We start from the raw sequence: 16,818 nt of genomic DNA, 5'->3' as shown, positions 1-16,818 counted from the left end.
TTTAATCTAACGGGTTACCATTTTATAAATTGTTTGACCCAAACAATAGGATCAAAATGTTTCCATCTACAATCAGCTGTTATTTGACTGAAGTACACTCAACTTGTAACAATTGGAATTGCAGTGAAAATGAAAACTCAAGTTTAAACAAACTTCCTCATAGCAAAAAATTTTTCATGAAAGTAACACTCATTAATGACTAAAATTTTCATATTTTTCATTAAATCATTGGTAATTGAAATACTAAAAAGACTCAGTACGATGAATGTATTACAATTTAACATCGCTCATCAGAGTTAAGTCCATTCATCGATAATTAAGATTGTAACAAAAATCAATCCTGGATCAGTAATAATCAAAAAGATCCTTCAACTTTTCTTGCGACTGACATTGCATTAAGCATTGCATTTGCCTTAATATTGAAGTAAACATTTCTGTTTCTTTTCTTTAATTAAATCAATAATAGATAATTTTTCATAAATATTAATCATCTTAACGACTAAAGCTGCGAGTAAGAGCTAGCAAAGCTGGAAGATTTAATGGAAATTTTGGATTTTACCTTGAGTTTACCTTTTGAATCAGTCACTTATACCAAATGAAAAAATGTTAATCTTCGCGCAGATTAAAGCTTCTTCAAATTCGAGCTTAGCGTTAGATCCATTGGTTTTCAAAACAAAAATGTCTTTTGCGATTGAGAGTTTGTTTCTAAAATTTGAGACTGTTTAGGCAGTTTTACTCAAAACAAAGATTCAGACCACAAATTGCCCATCGGGTATCTTAAGAACTGAAGCTATGAACTTTCATTTGGCAAAAGTGACTAATTCCAATCAATCAAGCATCGGATGTAATTTTATAGATTGTGATTATACCTTGAATTAGTAAGTTATTGTTTGATGAAATAAAAACAATACGAAAAAATAAATGCCGGTGAAGGAAAAAGTCCGAAGGAAATGAGAACGAATAATATTGATTTAATACTCACTAAATGTGAATTGAATTTAATTGATATTCGATAATAATAAATTAAAGTAAAATTGATGAAAAATGATCTGGAGTTTGGGTTAACAAAGATTCTGGTTCATCATATTCATTCTCTTTTTTGTTTATTGCCTCGTATATTTCACGGTACATTTGACAAAGGAACTCGAGTGATTTTCGTTTGATGTTGTCTCTAAAATCAGTAATACAAGAGAAATTAGCTGAATCATGAACAAAAAATAAGTCAACAAGCAAAAAATATTTACCTTAATTCCACACTCTTGAGATAGCTTAATTGAGGCAGTTGAAAGTTGTCCGGTTTTGCCAAGAAGAAATCGACTTTTTTCTGTTGACAATAAAAATCAAGAACGGAAATTAATGATTGGTGTGAAAAATGTAAACATTTGAAATGCTTGTGAAAACTTACAGAGCAAAACTGTAAAGCTAAAGCGTCACAACCAGTGATCGATGATAAAGGCAGATTGGCTTCATTTTTTATAGCATAATAAACAGCAGTTAATCCAAAATAGGTAATAATGTTAGAGGCATTTTCATTGATTAAACTCGTTTGGTAGTCGTTAATTTGATTTTCTAGAGCTTCTTTAAATTCATCAACAAATTCACATTTAGAAATTATTTGGTAAATTTCGTGAAAACAATTCAACAGGAATATGGACATCTCAAGACCAGGTAGTTTAGCAGCACAAACTCGACATGCTTGTATTAAAGGTTTAATCACCACATTTACCATTGTAATCATAATTTCTTGGCGATCAACAGGAGATAATATGAATGAGTTTTGGAATGACAAAATTTGATCAATTAGGTAAATTGTCTGCATTAACGAATCAGTTGGAGTCAAGTCAATAGGAGGTTGTTCATTATCACCATCAGCTGATTTACCCAATTTGTAGGCACAATGAAAGTTTAAACTATTAATGAAAACTCGATGTGCTAAGGAATCAATTTCAACCATTGTATAGACAAGTTGAGAGTCGGGTAGAAGTTCTGTTGAGAAAACTTTTGAATAAAATTTTATCAAATTCTTAATCTTAAACAAAACTAGTGGTCCATGAGATTTAGTTGAACTCGGCTCAGACATCAATAATTGTTCGATTCGAGCTTTAATAGGACGATTAAGACTTTCCATGATGAATGAAAGTGAAGTTTTAATGGGGTTAATTTCTTTGAAAGTTGTTGGGTCACATTGCTGAAGAAGTTGAACTAATAACTCTTTTTCGGAGGCAATTGCTTGATGAACCCATGTCAATATATCTCCAACATACCTAACAGGATCGTTAGAGTTGAGATCAAATGGAGGTGGATTACCTCCAGGACCTCCTCTGGTTAAGGCATCAATTAAATTACGTACAACCGCAGCTCTACGTATTGTGCCATATTCATCAAGACAGTTTTTGAGTAGAACAGTTCTTTCAGATATGAATCCGATTGCTTTAAACAGTAAATTGTTCATCTCCATTGAATCAGGGTTGAATGAACGAAGAGCATTTAATGTCCATTTGTAGAGTCGTTCAAACGCTGCTTCTTCTAAAACTGACATTGCATCCATTGTTTCAATTCCCGTTGTTTGTTGACTAGACGATAGTAATATTTTAGAATCCTCGTGGATTTGCCGGCATTTTCCTAATAATTCAAAAAATGTTTCGGTCATAGGTAGAGGTTGGTGTGGATCCTCTTTAGAAGGTAAACCTTTTAATATTGCAATTTCATGAGGTTTAAGATGAAATCTGTCCAAAAATTTATCTACAATAGCTTGCTGAATATCAACAGTTTTCCTAAAATGAAAAAAAATCATAGAATTAATGATCAGACTTTTGACAATGGTTTAATTTACAAACCTTTCATTTTTGAGATAATGAGTCTTTTCAAGTAAATTTTGGTTTTTCGTTTTCAAGTTCTAATAAAAGGAAAAACGTAAGAATTAAAATTTCAGACAAACATATTCAACTCTAACTATGTGCGTTTTAATCATCGACTCGTGATAAATATTCGATAATATAGCCTAACAAATTTCGTCTAATAGATTACCTTGATTTTGTTCATTGTTTGTAGACAGCTTTGATTCATGGAAGTGAGATCTAGATGTAAGCTCTCCATAAGCCTTTTAATTTCTCCAAAACAGGACTGAAAATTTTCAATAATAACAAGGCTTCTCTTTTCCAGAGTGTTGCTCAAATTACGCCGGATTGTTATGGTATTATCTGTGAAACATGATGACAATATTTTGACAGCTTCCAAGGTTTCCTGGTGATTAAAATAGTTAATTAAACGAAATATTAGCCACAAACACAATCATAGATTTTTCAAAAGAAAAATAAAGATGAAATAAATCATATTTACCTTGTCATGATCCAAATCAGATTCCAACAATTTGGCAATCTTTTTATTCAACATAGTATTGCTAATTGAACCATCCATGTCGAAGATTTATAAAATAACTAATTTAAATAATGCTAAATATGAACAAATAAATAAAAATTGGAAAATACTGTTGTTATTTACAGATTCACAATCTGAAAGTTTCTGCTGTGTGGGGCGGGGCTTTATCTGCGTAGAGAGTGGCGGGGAATATGGTTAGGTAAAGGTATTTGGTGATTTTGTTTAATGTCTTAAGTCGTTAAACAGTTACAATTTAACCACTATTGATAAGCATTTACGCACAAAAATTAACGAAGACTTTTGCATCAATTCAAAGTCAGACAATATGTGAATAGAATTTGAAAAAACCGCTTAACGCATTTTCGCTCCTCAAACTAACTGTAGAGTGAAAATGAAAACTCTTTTCATGCAAATTATTCATTAAGTATAATCTAAAAAGTTAACTTATGATCAATAAATTAAACAAAATTTAATGGTTAAAATACTGGGCGTTTTTTTTTCATTTTACGCCTTCATGCAGGCATAACTCACGAACGGTGAGTGCTACAGACTTCAGACGCGAACCATAAGCTTATCCAGATTGCACAACGATAAATTCAAGTGCTCAAGGTTATTCAAGGTCAATTCTTTATTTGACCTCTAATTGACATTGAAAGGTCATTTTCAATTTTCTGACCCGATAGGTTTAGTTACATGTTCATAACTCATACTGACTGAAGGATATTGGTGACCATTATCCCTCCAGGATATCCATTACTTTTTATCTACTTTGAACTGTTGATTCAACGAACAGTCAATTGCTCATATCATCAGCTTTCCCTCACGTTTTTTTTCAATTCATCATATAAAATGGCAGGCAATTTGTCTACCATTTTATCAGTTTTAATTTCAATCAGTGTTGTCTATTTACCATCTTTTGGCCAGTATAATCCAGAAGCGGTTTCCATTAACACTGTTTGTAACAGTTGTCAATACAATTTACAATATTTGAGTTTTCAAGAGAAAAGATATTGCTGTCTATATGGATTCCTTCAATGTTGTCCACTTGGAGAGTTGAAAAACTGATGTAATCCAAACCGCAAATGATGACAGTAAAGTTGAAATCAAGTTACAATCAAACACGAGAAATACAAGTTTCTTTTTTTTCAATTAAAAAACATTTTCTGACCAGATAGTGTTAGTTAAATGTTCATAACTCATACCATTGGAAAAATGGAATGAATTTTTCCTGATCAATTGAATGTTAAGGGATCACCCATATCCTTCAGTCAGTATGAGTTATGAACATGTAACTAACACTATCGGGTCAGAAAATTTTTGCGATTTCCGAAAATGACCTTTCAATGTCAATAGGATGTCAAATAAAGAATTGACCTTGAATAACCTTGAGCAGTTGAATTTATCGTTGTGCAATCTGGATAAGCTTATGGTTCGCGTCTGAAGTCTGTAGCATTAACCGTTCGTGAGTTATGCCTGCATGAAGGCGTAAAATGAAAAAAAACGCCCGGTATTTGCCATTGAAAAGAAGAAATATGTCAGAAAATAGATCAATGATCAGCTGTTAATATTCAATTGTAAATTTATTTCAATATCAATTGATACTGTACACTTTACTGGACAAATTCAGTGATTTTTCATCATTAATGACATTGTCAGATACATTGTCCCACAAATATTAGTTTCACAGTCACCCGAGCAATCAATGGAATCAAGCCAAATCGATTAACTGGGTTACATGGCTCAAAAAATAATTTATCCAATGGAAATAACATGATAAGCAATAGCCAACAAAATCTTAACAGTTTAAAGCCGATTGGTAATTTTGATAAATCGATGACCACTTCAATTGTTCAACACGAATCACCTGGATTAGCTAATTCGTCCATTTCAATGCCAACATCTACAAATCAATCCACAATAACGGATGTAAATTATAATCAAGGAGACAGAAAATTATGTAAATCTTTACCTCGCACTCGAAATGGCAAAGAAGATGATTTTTTCAGTGGATCATTAAGAGCTGGTAAATTACCGAGACGCCCATTCAGGTTACAGTCCATTCGAGTTGGAAGAAAAGAAGGCGAGCTTCGAGCTTCTGTGACAAAACACAATTACTAATTCAAATAATCTGTTCTCTTTTTAAAATCATTCAGGATTAGATCCAGTCAATGGAGTCTCAATGATGTAAAAACATTAATAATTATAAGTGTATGTTGTTTAAGTTTAAATATTTTTAACATTTCTTTGGAATCAATGTTTAATTTGTTTACTGTTGAAGTAAAAATATGACCAACTATTGATTGTCCATTTACAATTGATATTATTTTGAATTGTAAAAATATTTTAAACAAAAAAAAGACTAAACATTCAGCAAGTGTTAAAATTATCCTTATAAGTATCAGAAAACATCATTTCAACCAGATGTTTGTTTTTTGAGTACAAATAGTCTACTGATTGAAAAAATAGACTCAATTTAATTACCTAAAATCAATCAATTTCTAATCAAGCAAGATCATTATAACGGACTTGAGATGTTTTATTAGGTTCGGGTGTTTGCTTTCAAATGGTTACCAAAATAACTTTTACCTTGGAATCTTGACCTTGCCATGAAATGATAATTTTGAACTGTAAGACAAAAAGCAATCTGAGTATTTTTCAGAAGATATTGTAAACAAGGTCAAAGGCAAATCCATAGATAATAAATGAATTATATCTGAGGTGATTAATCTTAAAGTGTTCAGTTTGGTTTCTTTAGGAATCCAAGATCAATAAAAACCTAAAAATCAAAGGAAAGGCTCATTTCAACTAATTCTGGTCCTTCGAATGATTTTTAAAGTGTTTTAAAACGACACTTAAATTATAAACACTCGTCCATAAAACTGTATTATTATTGTTTCAATGATTGTTGAAACACGAAGCAAAACATTCTGTAGGATTTGTCAGGACTAGAAAGATTAGGTTAAGTATAAAGTATTTGTTTAATCCTAAATCGATAATTATTTGAGATTCAAATTACAATTGACAATTGATTTTTGAATTTTAGTTGTTTCTTGAAGTCAAATTGATTACTTTTCCTATGTAAAAGCATTGAAATGCGCTAACTGTAGTTACATTGTAATATTGAACTTGTTTCTTGGTCATTCATACCGGAGTTTAATATCTGAATCCCGCATTTAAATTATGAGGCAAATTACGCAAATTTAACTTGAATTGTCGATGTTTTAACCGGTCAATTTTATTGATTATTGATATCTCTTGTAGTGGTTTTATAACAAGGTTAAGGTTAAGTTTGTAGCTGTTTGATTATAACAACTCAACATGGGAAAGTGAAATGAAAATATAAAAAATATATTTTTGGGTTCAATCAGAAATAAGCTTAACCAGAAAATAAAGAAGCAGATTGAGATACAAGAAGCTAATTGTTGATTGAAGTATTCAATTTAACCAAAACTGATTGTAATTACAGGTTATCATTAAAAAAAAACCTTTCAATCTACTTGAACAAGCTGATCTAATTTAATCAAATCACCGTTGCAAGTTGTTAACAATTGATTATATCGTTCATCTTTGCAAGCAATTGGGTACATTTGTTGTCATTGATGAAAGTAACCGTCTCTAACTGCACATATGATTAAGATGATGGTTGTTGTGTAAGAAGAAAACAAATCAAATTTAATTGTAGAGTATAAAAGTTAATTTCAAAGCTAAAACTGAGATCTTTCAAGATGAAGATGGAAATGAACACTGAAATGAAAGTACACGAAATATTTGATAAGGCCAAGGATAAGTCTGTAAAATTGTTGGAAGGTTGAATCAAAATTAAATCATTACACTTGAATTTTTGGTTAAATGGGAAGCAAATTTAATTCAAAGTTTATGTCAAATCGAGTTGTTAATAAACTTAATCACAGACCATTTGACTGCCGAATCAAAATATTAATAAGTAAAAGAATCAATCCAAACCAATCCGATACAATCCGAGAAAGAGTTAGCGAATCACAAGCGTTCACTTGTTACCAGGTTAACCAACAAACAACGGTAACATTAACATTAAGTAACACTACTTCCACTAATTAACAATTATTTTCCTATCGAAATTTATTCTAGTTTTTTTAAATGTGGTTCAAGATATCACAATCAACAACAAATTAAACCAAATGGATTAATCGGAGTCAAAATGTGAATTATTATGTTATAAATTAAATTTGAATTTTTTGGTTTATTTGGTTACCAAGCAAAGGATAAAACATTTGACCGGGAAAGTCAGTCATTACCAGAAAACCAATGAAGGTAAGAGATTCGCTTTTCTCTTTCTATCTTTCTCTCTTTTGTTTCTTTTTATATTTTCTGGTTGCTATGATTGTTAATGATTTGATACATTTGAGTTTAAGATCAGCTTGTGTCTATTTGATTGTGGTGACTGTTTAATTGTGCCAGAGATGTCAGAATAAGTAATTAGAAGTGCGAAGAGAAAAATGTAAAATACATATAATTGGGACTTGACTTGGCATCTAATCAAATCAAGTTACTCATTTGCGTAAATTTGAGTTTTGTTATTTTTTTCTTCAATTGAGTCTTAGTGTGTGTGCGTTATTTAACTGAAGCTCATGATGAAAATGTTCAAAGAAGCCAGAAGTAAATATCGATCGAGTTTAACAGGATCGTGCGCATAGATCTAAGGTTCAGTCAAATAATGAAGATGGTGATTATGTTGAGATGGTTGTTACCAATTTACCAGGAAATGTCCCTTATATATATTTAGGATCCGTCCTCGATTCCATTCTTTATTTTTCCTCTGTCTGAACTGTTATTTTTGCTTCTTCCAGTTAATTACAATTAACCTTTGTGATTGATTAATTTTGTTTTTCTCCACCAACAAATTCACCTTTACGGAATGTTATCGGGTTTACCATTAACATCAAAATCACCATTATCTTCACCATTACCACCAATGTTTAAATTGTTTACCTGTTTTGATTATTTGTTATTACTTCTTTGACCCTTTTTGGTTTCAAACACACACACAACATAAAAAAACAGGCATCAGAATCCAGTCAAAGGAACCATTTACTATTCTTGTTAATCATTTTTACTGTAATATTATTATTACCCTCTTATCACCAGTTTTTCATCAAGTGTCCTTTTTCAGTTGTTTACAAATCTGATTTCTGAACCATCCATAATAACCATATTGTTATTTTGATTGTGGAAAAAATCATCAAATCATTGTTGATCTTATTTTCTCTATTAAGTTGCTTCAATCTATTTTTATTCATCTCCTAATTTGATTAATCATCAGTTTACATACAATCAAGGTTTGTCATTTTCTTCATCATCTTTGGTTAACTATCGGATCCATTTTAAATGCTTGAAAAATCTGAGTTTGAGGATTTTATTTTCAACCAAAATCAACTTTTCTACTCGTTTTAATTACTCTCGATTTTATCACAATCATCAAAATTCCGAAAAGTATATTAACATTTTCACCTTGATTCCAACATTTACTGTATAATTAATCAATATATTCCAGATTTAATATTTGCTAAAAATGATTTGTCAGATTCTTAACATAATTCCTTACTCTGTATCTTTCTCAGCCTTTTTCAATGGCGATGATAGGCTAACCAACACTAGTTACACTTAATTAAGCTATTATAATTATGGTTAATGTTAAGAATATTTTTTCCCAATTGATGTCTATTCAACTCTTAAGGCCAGCTTAAATACACCAATTAACAACATTGAATCAATAAATTGCATTGATGGTTAAATGTCTAATGTAAATCTGAGTAAAGTTTGAATATTAGGTCAAATAATCATGTTACAGTTGAGATTAGGAACCAAACTCATGACTGGATGAGTAATGTTCTTAATCTTTCCTGTTCCTCCCTGATGTTGCCATATTTTTCCTGATAATTTTGTCACCTTGAAGTAAACCATTTTCAACCAAGAACCCAAAAAATAAGCCAACAAAAATTTCCTCTGGTTCAAGCAATCTTCAAGCAAGCATTTTAACAAAATCTCAATCCCACAAACAATTAGATTACAATATTTAACAATTAGTCTTTATTCATATTACATTACTAGAATTGTTTACCAAGCTTAACCAATCGCATCCATTAGCTCAATCAAATGATAATTAGAGAAATATTAACCATAATTATAGATCAGTTCGACATGAACTTGAGACGCAGAGTAGACTTGATTGTTATTGTAAGAGCACAAAATCAAATTGCATCTTTGAGTTAATTGGTCTGATGATTTACAGAAAGCCAATGTTAAACTTTAATATCCTCTGGCTGTTGTGCGAAAAAAGCGTTTTGCTTTTCTCAATTTCAAAGTTGCTGATAAACAAATTTACTATCAAATTATTTTAAATGAAGGAAATAGTTGCATGTAATCTGAGTTGTTTCAATCTTAATTCTTAATTGACCTCAACAACCTTTCGCTCATTTCATTATCTCTTTCTGCTTTCTGTCTATATGATCTTCTGAGCTCTTTGGAAAAAAATGTGTTCTCACTTTCATCACACATATTCACGAAAAATGAGTTAGCAATTAACTTGATTGTTTTCTCACTCAAAATCTCACATCTTTTACTCACTAATTTACTTTCATTTTTCTCTCCTTTTCTTTTAGCTATTTCAATCTATTGCTTTTCAAAATCAAGCCAATTCAATCAAAGGTTCATCTTTCCAGAGGAAACGCAAGAAACAACCAGAAATATTATCACCATTTTCACCATCTTACTTGCAGTTCAACTGTTACTCTGGAAATCAAAGTAACCACCACTTTAACCCTTTACCCTGCTATCATCTCAACCAACACCTAAACTCAACTTCAGTTGATCTGTCTATTGATACCTTTTGGTTAGATGAGTATAACATGATTGATAATATGAGTTTTCCCAATGATTTGGACTCTTCTTCACCATTGAATCAACCATCTCAAGATCGATCAATCACCATTAACAATTTTAACAACACTGACAGTAATTACAATGAAATCACTGACTGGTGGTCTGAAGCTCCGTCCGCACCAAGTCCTGGTTTGGTTTTGTTTAACAGTGAAGAGCAAAGTGACTTGATATTCATTGTGACCATGGATGATCGAGAAGATGATGGACTCAAATTTCCGGGACATTCATTTATAATCAAAGATTCCAGTCCAATCTTTCAGGATATTGTCAATCAAATTGGTCAACGGCAAAAATCACCTTCCGATTCAAAGCCAATCATAAATATTCAATGTCGCCCGGAAACACTTCATAATTTAATGAGGTAAGATTTGTTGTTGGTTACTAATTAACTTTCCAGGTTCTCACCTTTCATTCATTGATCACAAACCGCTTAAATATAAACGCATATTAATTTTTACTCTCATGAAATTACAATTTAATCATCATTAACTTTCTCCCTTTCTCTCCCCATTCAAAATTAATGATGATCATTGTAATGATTTCACTGATTATAATAATTTCTAGTTATCAAAAAGTAACATTATTAGAAGTGATTCCTTTAACCAAGTAAAAACAAAATGATTAATCATCATTGTGTAAATAGTGAGTGATTTCAATTTGATTAATTGATCTTCTTTTCCACCGATGACAACTTCAATGTATAAAATTCAGCCTTTCATTCATTGTATTTATAATCATTATGTCATGCTTTTCACTGAATTTTATCCTTTTTTCCGAACTAATAACCTAACATTGTCAAGGTTGAGAATCGTAATTTTCACAATTTAAACCTAATTGTTTCAGGTAATCATTGTCACCCTTTATTTTTACTCAATTTAATCCTTTAGAGTATCTTGACTATTTTAATAACAGTTTGGTTGATTATGATTTTGATTCATTGTAAATAAAGCATTATTATCTCATTAAGACAGCTATTTGTCATGTTAATTGTTTACCTGACAATCAATTTCTTTCTTGAAATTTATTCTCAAAATTGCTGCGGAAATTCATTGCATTTATGTTAATTGTCAGTATTTTTACATCTTATTTCCTTGTATCAATTGACTTTTGAGCCATTACAGTTTCCTTGGTCAGCTTTCATGAGAAAGGAAGAAGCTGAAGAAGATACATTTGAATATCAGTTTTGCTTGTAACTCTACTCTTGAACAAGCTGGTTTGTGGTCTACGTTTATTGATTTCAATTGATTATCTGATTCTCATCTTTCTATTATGATTTTCTCTCCTAACAGTTACATTTACAAGAAAGAAGTCCTTCTCAACAGTGTTACCCATTGCTTGAGTTTACTTGAACTTTCCATCAAGTTTATGCTGACCGAGTTGACCAGTATCTGTTTAACATTCCTGTGTAACAATGCAACGGAATTCAATGTACTACTTATACTCAGTTCATTAAGCAAGATTGATTTTAAGCCATTAAAATCAGATAAAAAATCAAACACCATGTCAACCCTGAAGGATAAACCAATCAATGATAATAATCCAGATTCTAATGAAACTAGTGATAACAATGATAATTTGGGTGAATCTGTTGTTGGATCAAGGGTCACAAGATCATCTTCAATTACCAGTGTCATCTATCTCAGCTCGGAAGGACAACAACCCCAATTTGTAAATCACAAAGTTCATCAACATAATCATGATCTTCATGGATCCACTGAGATGGTTCAAAATCTTGTTAATGAGCTAATATCACGGTGTTACTGTATCCTTGATGAGTTTGCTGAATCCATCATTTCCTCTGAAGCCATCTGTAACCTTGATCGAGACCTTTTAATGAAAATTTTATCTCGAGACACACTTAAATTGCCGAATGAATTGGTTGCCTTTGAAGCCATCGAAAGATGGTCAATATGCCAATGTCAACGTCAATTGAAGGAAATTACTGGACCCAATCGAATGGAAGTCCTTAAAGATGCCATTTACTCGGTTCGCTATTTAACTATGCCTTTGATGGTTTTCATGAGAGGACCTTTTGCTTCCGATATTCTCACCGAAATGGATAAAAATTATCTCCAATCTAAACTACTTGATCCAGATACTCGTCTTCCTGCTTACATGGTTGGCCGTCGAATGGATGTTAAACGAAAGTGGATTAAACCCAACACCAAGTCACCAGCCCGGCCAATTTCAACACCTTTATCAGCACCTAAAAAGTCTACCTCACAAGCTTCCGTCTCACCGCCATCTTCATCTTCATCAACTGACAATGGCTATGATCGTAAAAAGAAGCCAGCAATTAAAAAGTTTCTCAACGGATTAGGAGATGTAATGATATTCGTTATTCGAATATTTGATTAAATCTTTTAAGCTTAATTTTGCCTTGGAAAAAAGCCAAACGCACTGCAAATATCGATCACGTATTTTATATCGGTTGTCAAATTTCAATCTCGACCGATCTATTTATCAAGATAAAAGCAATTAAAATCATTGAATTGGCAACATTTGGAAAAACGATATCGCTAATGCACATGGATTCACCTCTTGATTTTAGCCTCATTTTTAAGTTTAAACCTAGTTTAATCAGTCTCCGTTCCAATAGATCACTTTTTGGCCTAAATATCAAATTATCTGTTGTTGTAATGTCACTTTTCCCGCTGAATTGTTTACTGTTATCACTGGCAGCCTTTCAATCATTCACAATGTTACCCACAATTTTATTCATCATTTTTATCTGCGCTATTCAAACGATTCACTCCATTGTTTTTTGTTGTAATTTTTTGAATTATTTTAAACAGACAAAGCAAATTGCTTATTCTCGTATCGTCTATTCTCGCTTTGATTATCTTAATCACTTACATTTTATCCTTTAAATACTCAATATTCCATTTTTTTGTGATTGTTATTTCTTCTTTTAAATTACGATTAAACAAAAATATAAACATAATGTGTATGCACATTAAATTGCCAATCAGTGTTTCCACTCATTTTTTAAACCTAAAACCTTTTTTTAATTGTAAAATTGTTCAGTCAAATTGTGTGAAAGCTCATTTGATTTATGAAACTGTTGGTAATGAAAGTTAAATAAATCCTTATATAATTTTACGATTAATTTCTTCTATTGATAGCCTTGTAGATTGTATTAGCAGTTAATAAACATTTAACAGCCAATTCAAACAATAGACATTCAGCTATAAATAGACAAAAATGAAACCAGATTTCATTTTAAAATCAATTCCACCTTTGTAATAATTGAAGTTGTAATAAGAGTTAACTTTTTAATAAGATTGAAATTGTTATAGCAAGTAGATTAATGAATCCATATTATCCATTCAGCGTTTATTATACATTCATAATCAACTTGATTGACTTTTTCAGCTTCGTAAATTAGTTTAATCATATTAGATGAAAATCATCAAAATCGGCTTTTAAATCATAAAACTGAGAAGTCAATCCTTAGAGTTTGGTTAATTCATTGATTTGAAAATTAGCATTTTGAATTGCTATTTTTATACATTCATATGTATAAAAACGTTGGGTTTAACTTCAAAAATCCTCTGAGGATTAATACTAATCTTCTGGCTTCGTGCGAATTACTTGCTTAGAAACCGTGAAGCAAGGACTCATAGCCTTAAAATCCTAGGGGCGCTAGATGTCACCTTTGCGACTATAAAAAGGTCAGTGAAAGTTGTTTGTTCAACAGTCAAGTTTTCGAGTCATAGGCATTCTTTTGTCAAATAAACATTCTGAATTCATTTACTACATTATTCCCGTCTTCTAATTCCCACTTCACAACACACTCACACATCTAAAATGTCTTCAAATTTAGTGTTACCTGTTCTTGCTCTCATCTTCCTGTCAATCAACCCAACTTCATATGCGTTTCCTGCCTTAGCCTCATCCATCTCTGGTACCTCTTTTGCTGAAACTGATTCTCCACTAGTCTTGGATGCACTTGAACCCAGCATGTTACAGGAGGTTCCATTCCCTGATGTTATTTCTGGCTATAGCAAGATGTCCTCTAAAATCAGGTCATACCTACCAGGAAACCCTTTGAAAGGTTTATTCAAATCTGATGAAGATTTTGTAATCGAAAAACCTGAACAAAAACAATCAATAATTGATCCTCGCTTCCTCAAGGTTGCTTCAGCAGGTAAGTTCGATTGTTACTTTTGAAGTAGATTTATTTTCATTGTTGATTTTGCTTCTCTTCCATAAGCTGTTGGGCATTTATTTCCTACTGAAAAGAACTCTGTTCCTGCTATTGGTGCTCCTGTCGTTGCTCCTGTGGGTGCTGTCATTGGTGATAAAGCCAGTGCTGTTACAGGTGTTCCTGTCGGTAAAGCTTCATCTAATCAAAAGTTTGACTTGAACGTTGCAAAAAAAGTTTCAATTAAAGCAAAGAAGCCCAAAAGCTTGGAAGCTTCAGTGAGGTAAGTTGTTTTCAACAGTTTTAAACCTTAATTTTCTCAATTTATCTTTTCTCCGATTTCAGAATCCAACACCCAGTTGTCGGTGAACAATATGGAAGAATTGCATTGGAAGGGATCAATGGTCAATAAAGATAGCCAACAATTGGGTTGATTCATTTGAAATTAAATTAATCTCAATTTTTTCTTCTTTTTTGCCAATCAAATTGTGATTCCCTTTTTGTCACTCAATTTTCAAAATGATAACAATGTCACAATTATTATTATTATTATTAACATTTTCTCATTTCAACAACAATAAGAGTTTTGACCACTACTTTAGGTTGATGTTCAATTCTGGTTAGCTGTAAGCTGACCAAACCTCTCAAGTATTGTGTTAACGAAAGTTGCTTGAAATGTTACGATGTAATTGGAAGCCGATTTAGTCAAATTAAAATTTCAATAAATTATCATTAAAATGAAACCAGATTTATATTATTATACATTCATAATCAACTTGATTGACATTTTAGCTTCGTAAATTAGTTTAATCATAAGATGAAAATCTTCAAAATCGGCTGTTGGATCATAAAAGTGTTGGGAAGTCACAATTATTAAGATTACCAGAAATTTCCTGGTTATCTAGAACAATTAAAGTTGTACTAGTTATTAGGTAAATTGTCATGATAAACAATGAATGTTGATCTAAAAACATGGATTTAGATTGAATATTGAAATGGTTTGTTAACCCATGAACATTTTACCAAAATCCATGAAAGGTTTGAGAGGCGCAAGCACGATATCACCTTCAGCTTTGGCTATTCCAGCAATGAAATCTTTCACGGCAGTTGAAAGTACATGGACTGGGTTAAGATCCTCCATTACCGAAAAGATTGACTTGTGGCTTTCATGGTACTGATAAGGTCCCAATATTTCGGTAAAAGGTGACTTGTGCAATATCTCATGAGTACATAATCGAGTTCGATCTGTGATGGAAACAAGGAAACAAGGAAAAATTGTTAAAAGTTAAAACTGTTTAGGTTAAAACACTAGATTCAATCAGCTTAAATAAGACACTTCAATCCTTAGAGTTTGGTTGATTCATTGATTTGAAAATTAGCCTTTTGAATTGCTATTTTTATACATTCATATTGATAATTTTATACAACCTTATGTTATACCCAAACCGTTAACAGGCAAGTTGATCACTAAAAGATTTACTCTAACATGTAGTTGGACTTAGCCTGGAAACTGAAGGGTTAATCTACCAGCTTAAAACAAATGACACTGACTTGTGATTACTTGACCGAGTGTAAATTTTAAATTTAGAAGTAACTGTCATTAGCTAATTTAGTGTTAGTAAAATTTAGATGTTTATGTTTGTTTACAATTCCCAATTTAGCTTAGCTTGTAACTTGTCTGTGTAACTGTTACAATCTTTGGGTTTAAACATTTGGCAATTTTGAACAGTTAATCAAATTACTTACCACATGCCATTACAGTTGTTTTCTGGAGCATGGACCTGATTGGTTGCATCAATGGTTCAAGTGGTCCAAAATTGGTATAAGATGAATGCTGGGCGATTATTTCGGTTCCACCATGTCCTGGTTAAGAAATGAAAAATCAGGTTAATTTGTTCTTCGGGTTTTAAATTCACGATTTTATCAACATTAATTGTCACATCGTTGTTGAAGGTGAATCTAATTATCTTGATTTCATATTAAAAGTAGATTTGTTACCTTGTCTGTGGCCTATGTGTATTGAAGTTGAATGGACTCCATAAGCTAAGCAAAAGGCGAGAAACAGTTGAAGAGGATTCATCTTGTTACTTATTATTTAGTTTATTATCAAATGATATCCAACACGAAATTAAACAATTTAGTTACGGTTAGCCGATGTTGAAAGACAATCAAATAACTAGAAACAAGGAAATAAATATGATTGTGATTCAAAAATGGTTTTATAAATTGTTTCCAATCGCTTTAAAACATTTTACATTTTACATGTGAACAGTCCCTTTGCTCAGTTTCATTGATAATCAAAACTAGTGATTGCCTAAAGTTCATTACAATCTGGTTTAGAATTACATTGATTAATGCTATTGTAAAGCGCAAAT

The 16,818-nt window shown here is 31.6% G+C and overlaps 4 protein-coding genes across 7 annotated transcripts; 2 read left to right on the top strand and 2 right to left on the bottom strand.

Moving 5' to 3' along the window:
* Positions 1–966: 966 nt before the first annotated feature.
* Positions 967–3,514, bottom strand: Cog6 (conserved oligomeric Golgi complex subunit 6). The gene is made up of 6 exons (XM_015927458.3): positions 3,340–3,514; positions 3,028–3,243; positions 2,838–2,896; positions 1,406–2,774; positions 1,245–1,324; positions 967–1,171 (listed from the first exon to the last, which is right to left on the bottom strand). The coding sequence occupies exons 1-6, from the start codon at positions 3,415–3,417 to the stop codon at positions 1,024–1,026; spliced, it is 1,950 nt and encodes a 649-aa protein (XP_015782944.1). The 5' UTR covers positions 3,418–3,514; the 3' UTR covers positions 967–1,023.
* A 3,844-nt stretch (positions 3,515–7,358) lies between these two features.
* On the top strand, positions 7,359–13,264 carry LOC107360710 (BTB/POZ domain-containing protein 6-A). 4 transcript variants are annotated; one of them, XM_015927428.3, is made up of 4 exons: positions 7,375–7,668; positions 8,419–8,693; positions 10,017–10,657; positions 11,586–13,264. In XM_015927428.3, the coding sequence occupies exons 3-4, from the start codon at positions 10,263–10,265 to the stop codon at positions 12,652–12,654; spliced, it is 1,464 nt and encodes a 487-aa protein (XP_015782914.1). In that variant the 5' UTR covers positions 7,375–7,668; positions 8,419–8,693; positions 10,017–10,262; the 3' UTR covers positions 12,655–13,264. The 4 variants fall into 4 exon arrangements, with proteins under 4 accessions (XP_015782912.1, XP_015782914.1, XP_089124103.1 ...); XM_089267977.1 differs by having other exon boundaries at positions 8,205–8,693; XM_015927426.3 differs by lacking the exon at positions 8,419–8,693 and having other exon boundaries at positions 7,359–7,668.
* A 372-nt stretch (positions 13,265–13,636) lies between these two features.
* LOC112538669 (uncharacterized) lies at positions 13,637–15,157 on the top strand. The gene is made up of 3 exons (XM_025160501.2): positions 13,637–14,446; positions 14,513–14,726; positions 14,789–15,157. The coding sequence occupies exons 1-3, from the start codon at positions 14,107–14,109 to the stop codon at positions 14,853–14,855; spliced, it is 621 nt and encodes a 206-aa protein (XP_025016269.1). The 5' UTR covers positions 13,637–14,106; the 3' UTR covers positions 14,856–15,157.
* Positions 15,158–15,175: 18 nt separating this feature from the next.
* On the bottom strand, positions 15,176–16,648 carry LOC107360245 (uncharacterized). The gene is made up of 3 exons (XM_015926878.3): positions 16,442–16,648; positions 16,190–16,306; positions 15,176–15,688 (listed from the first exon to the last, which is right to left on the bottom strand). Exons 1-3 carry the CDS (start codon positions 16,521–16,523, stop codon positions 15,447–15,449), a joined length of 441 nt encoding a protein of 146 aa, XP_015782364.1. The 5' UTR covers positions 16,524–16,648; the 3' UTR covers positions 15,176–15,446.
* Between the last annotated feature and the right edge of the window lie 170 nt (positions 16,649–16,818).

Source organism: Tetranychus urticae, chromosome 2 (assembly GCF_039701765.1).
Source record: "Tetranychus urticae isolate SD_2017Ah chromosome 2, NJAU_TeUrti_SD_1.0, whole genome shotgun sequence".
Lineage (NCBI taxonomy): Eukaryota > Metazoa > Arthropoda > Arachnida > Trombidiformes > Tetranychidae > Tetranychus > Tetranychus urticae.
Note: the sequence above shows the minus strand (reverse complement) of the source record. Positions and strands in the feature narration are given on the sequence as shown.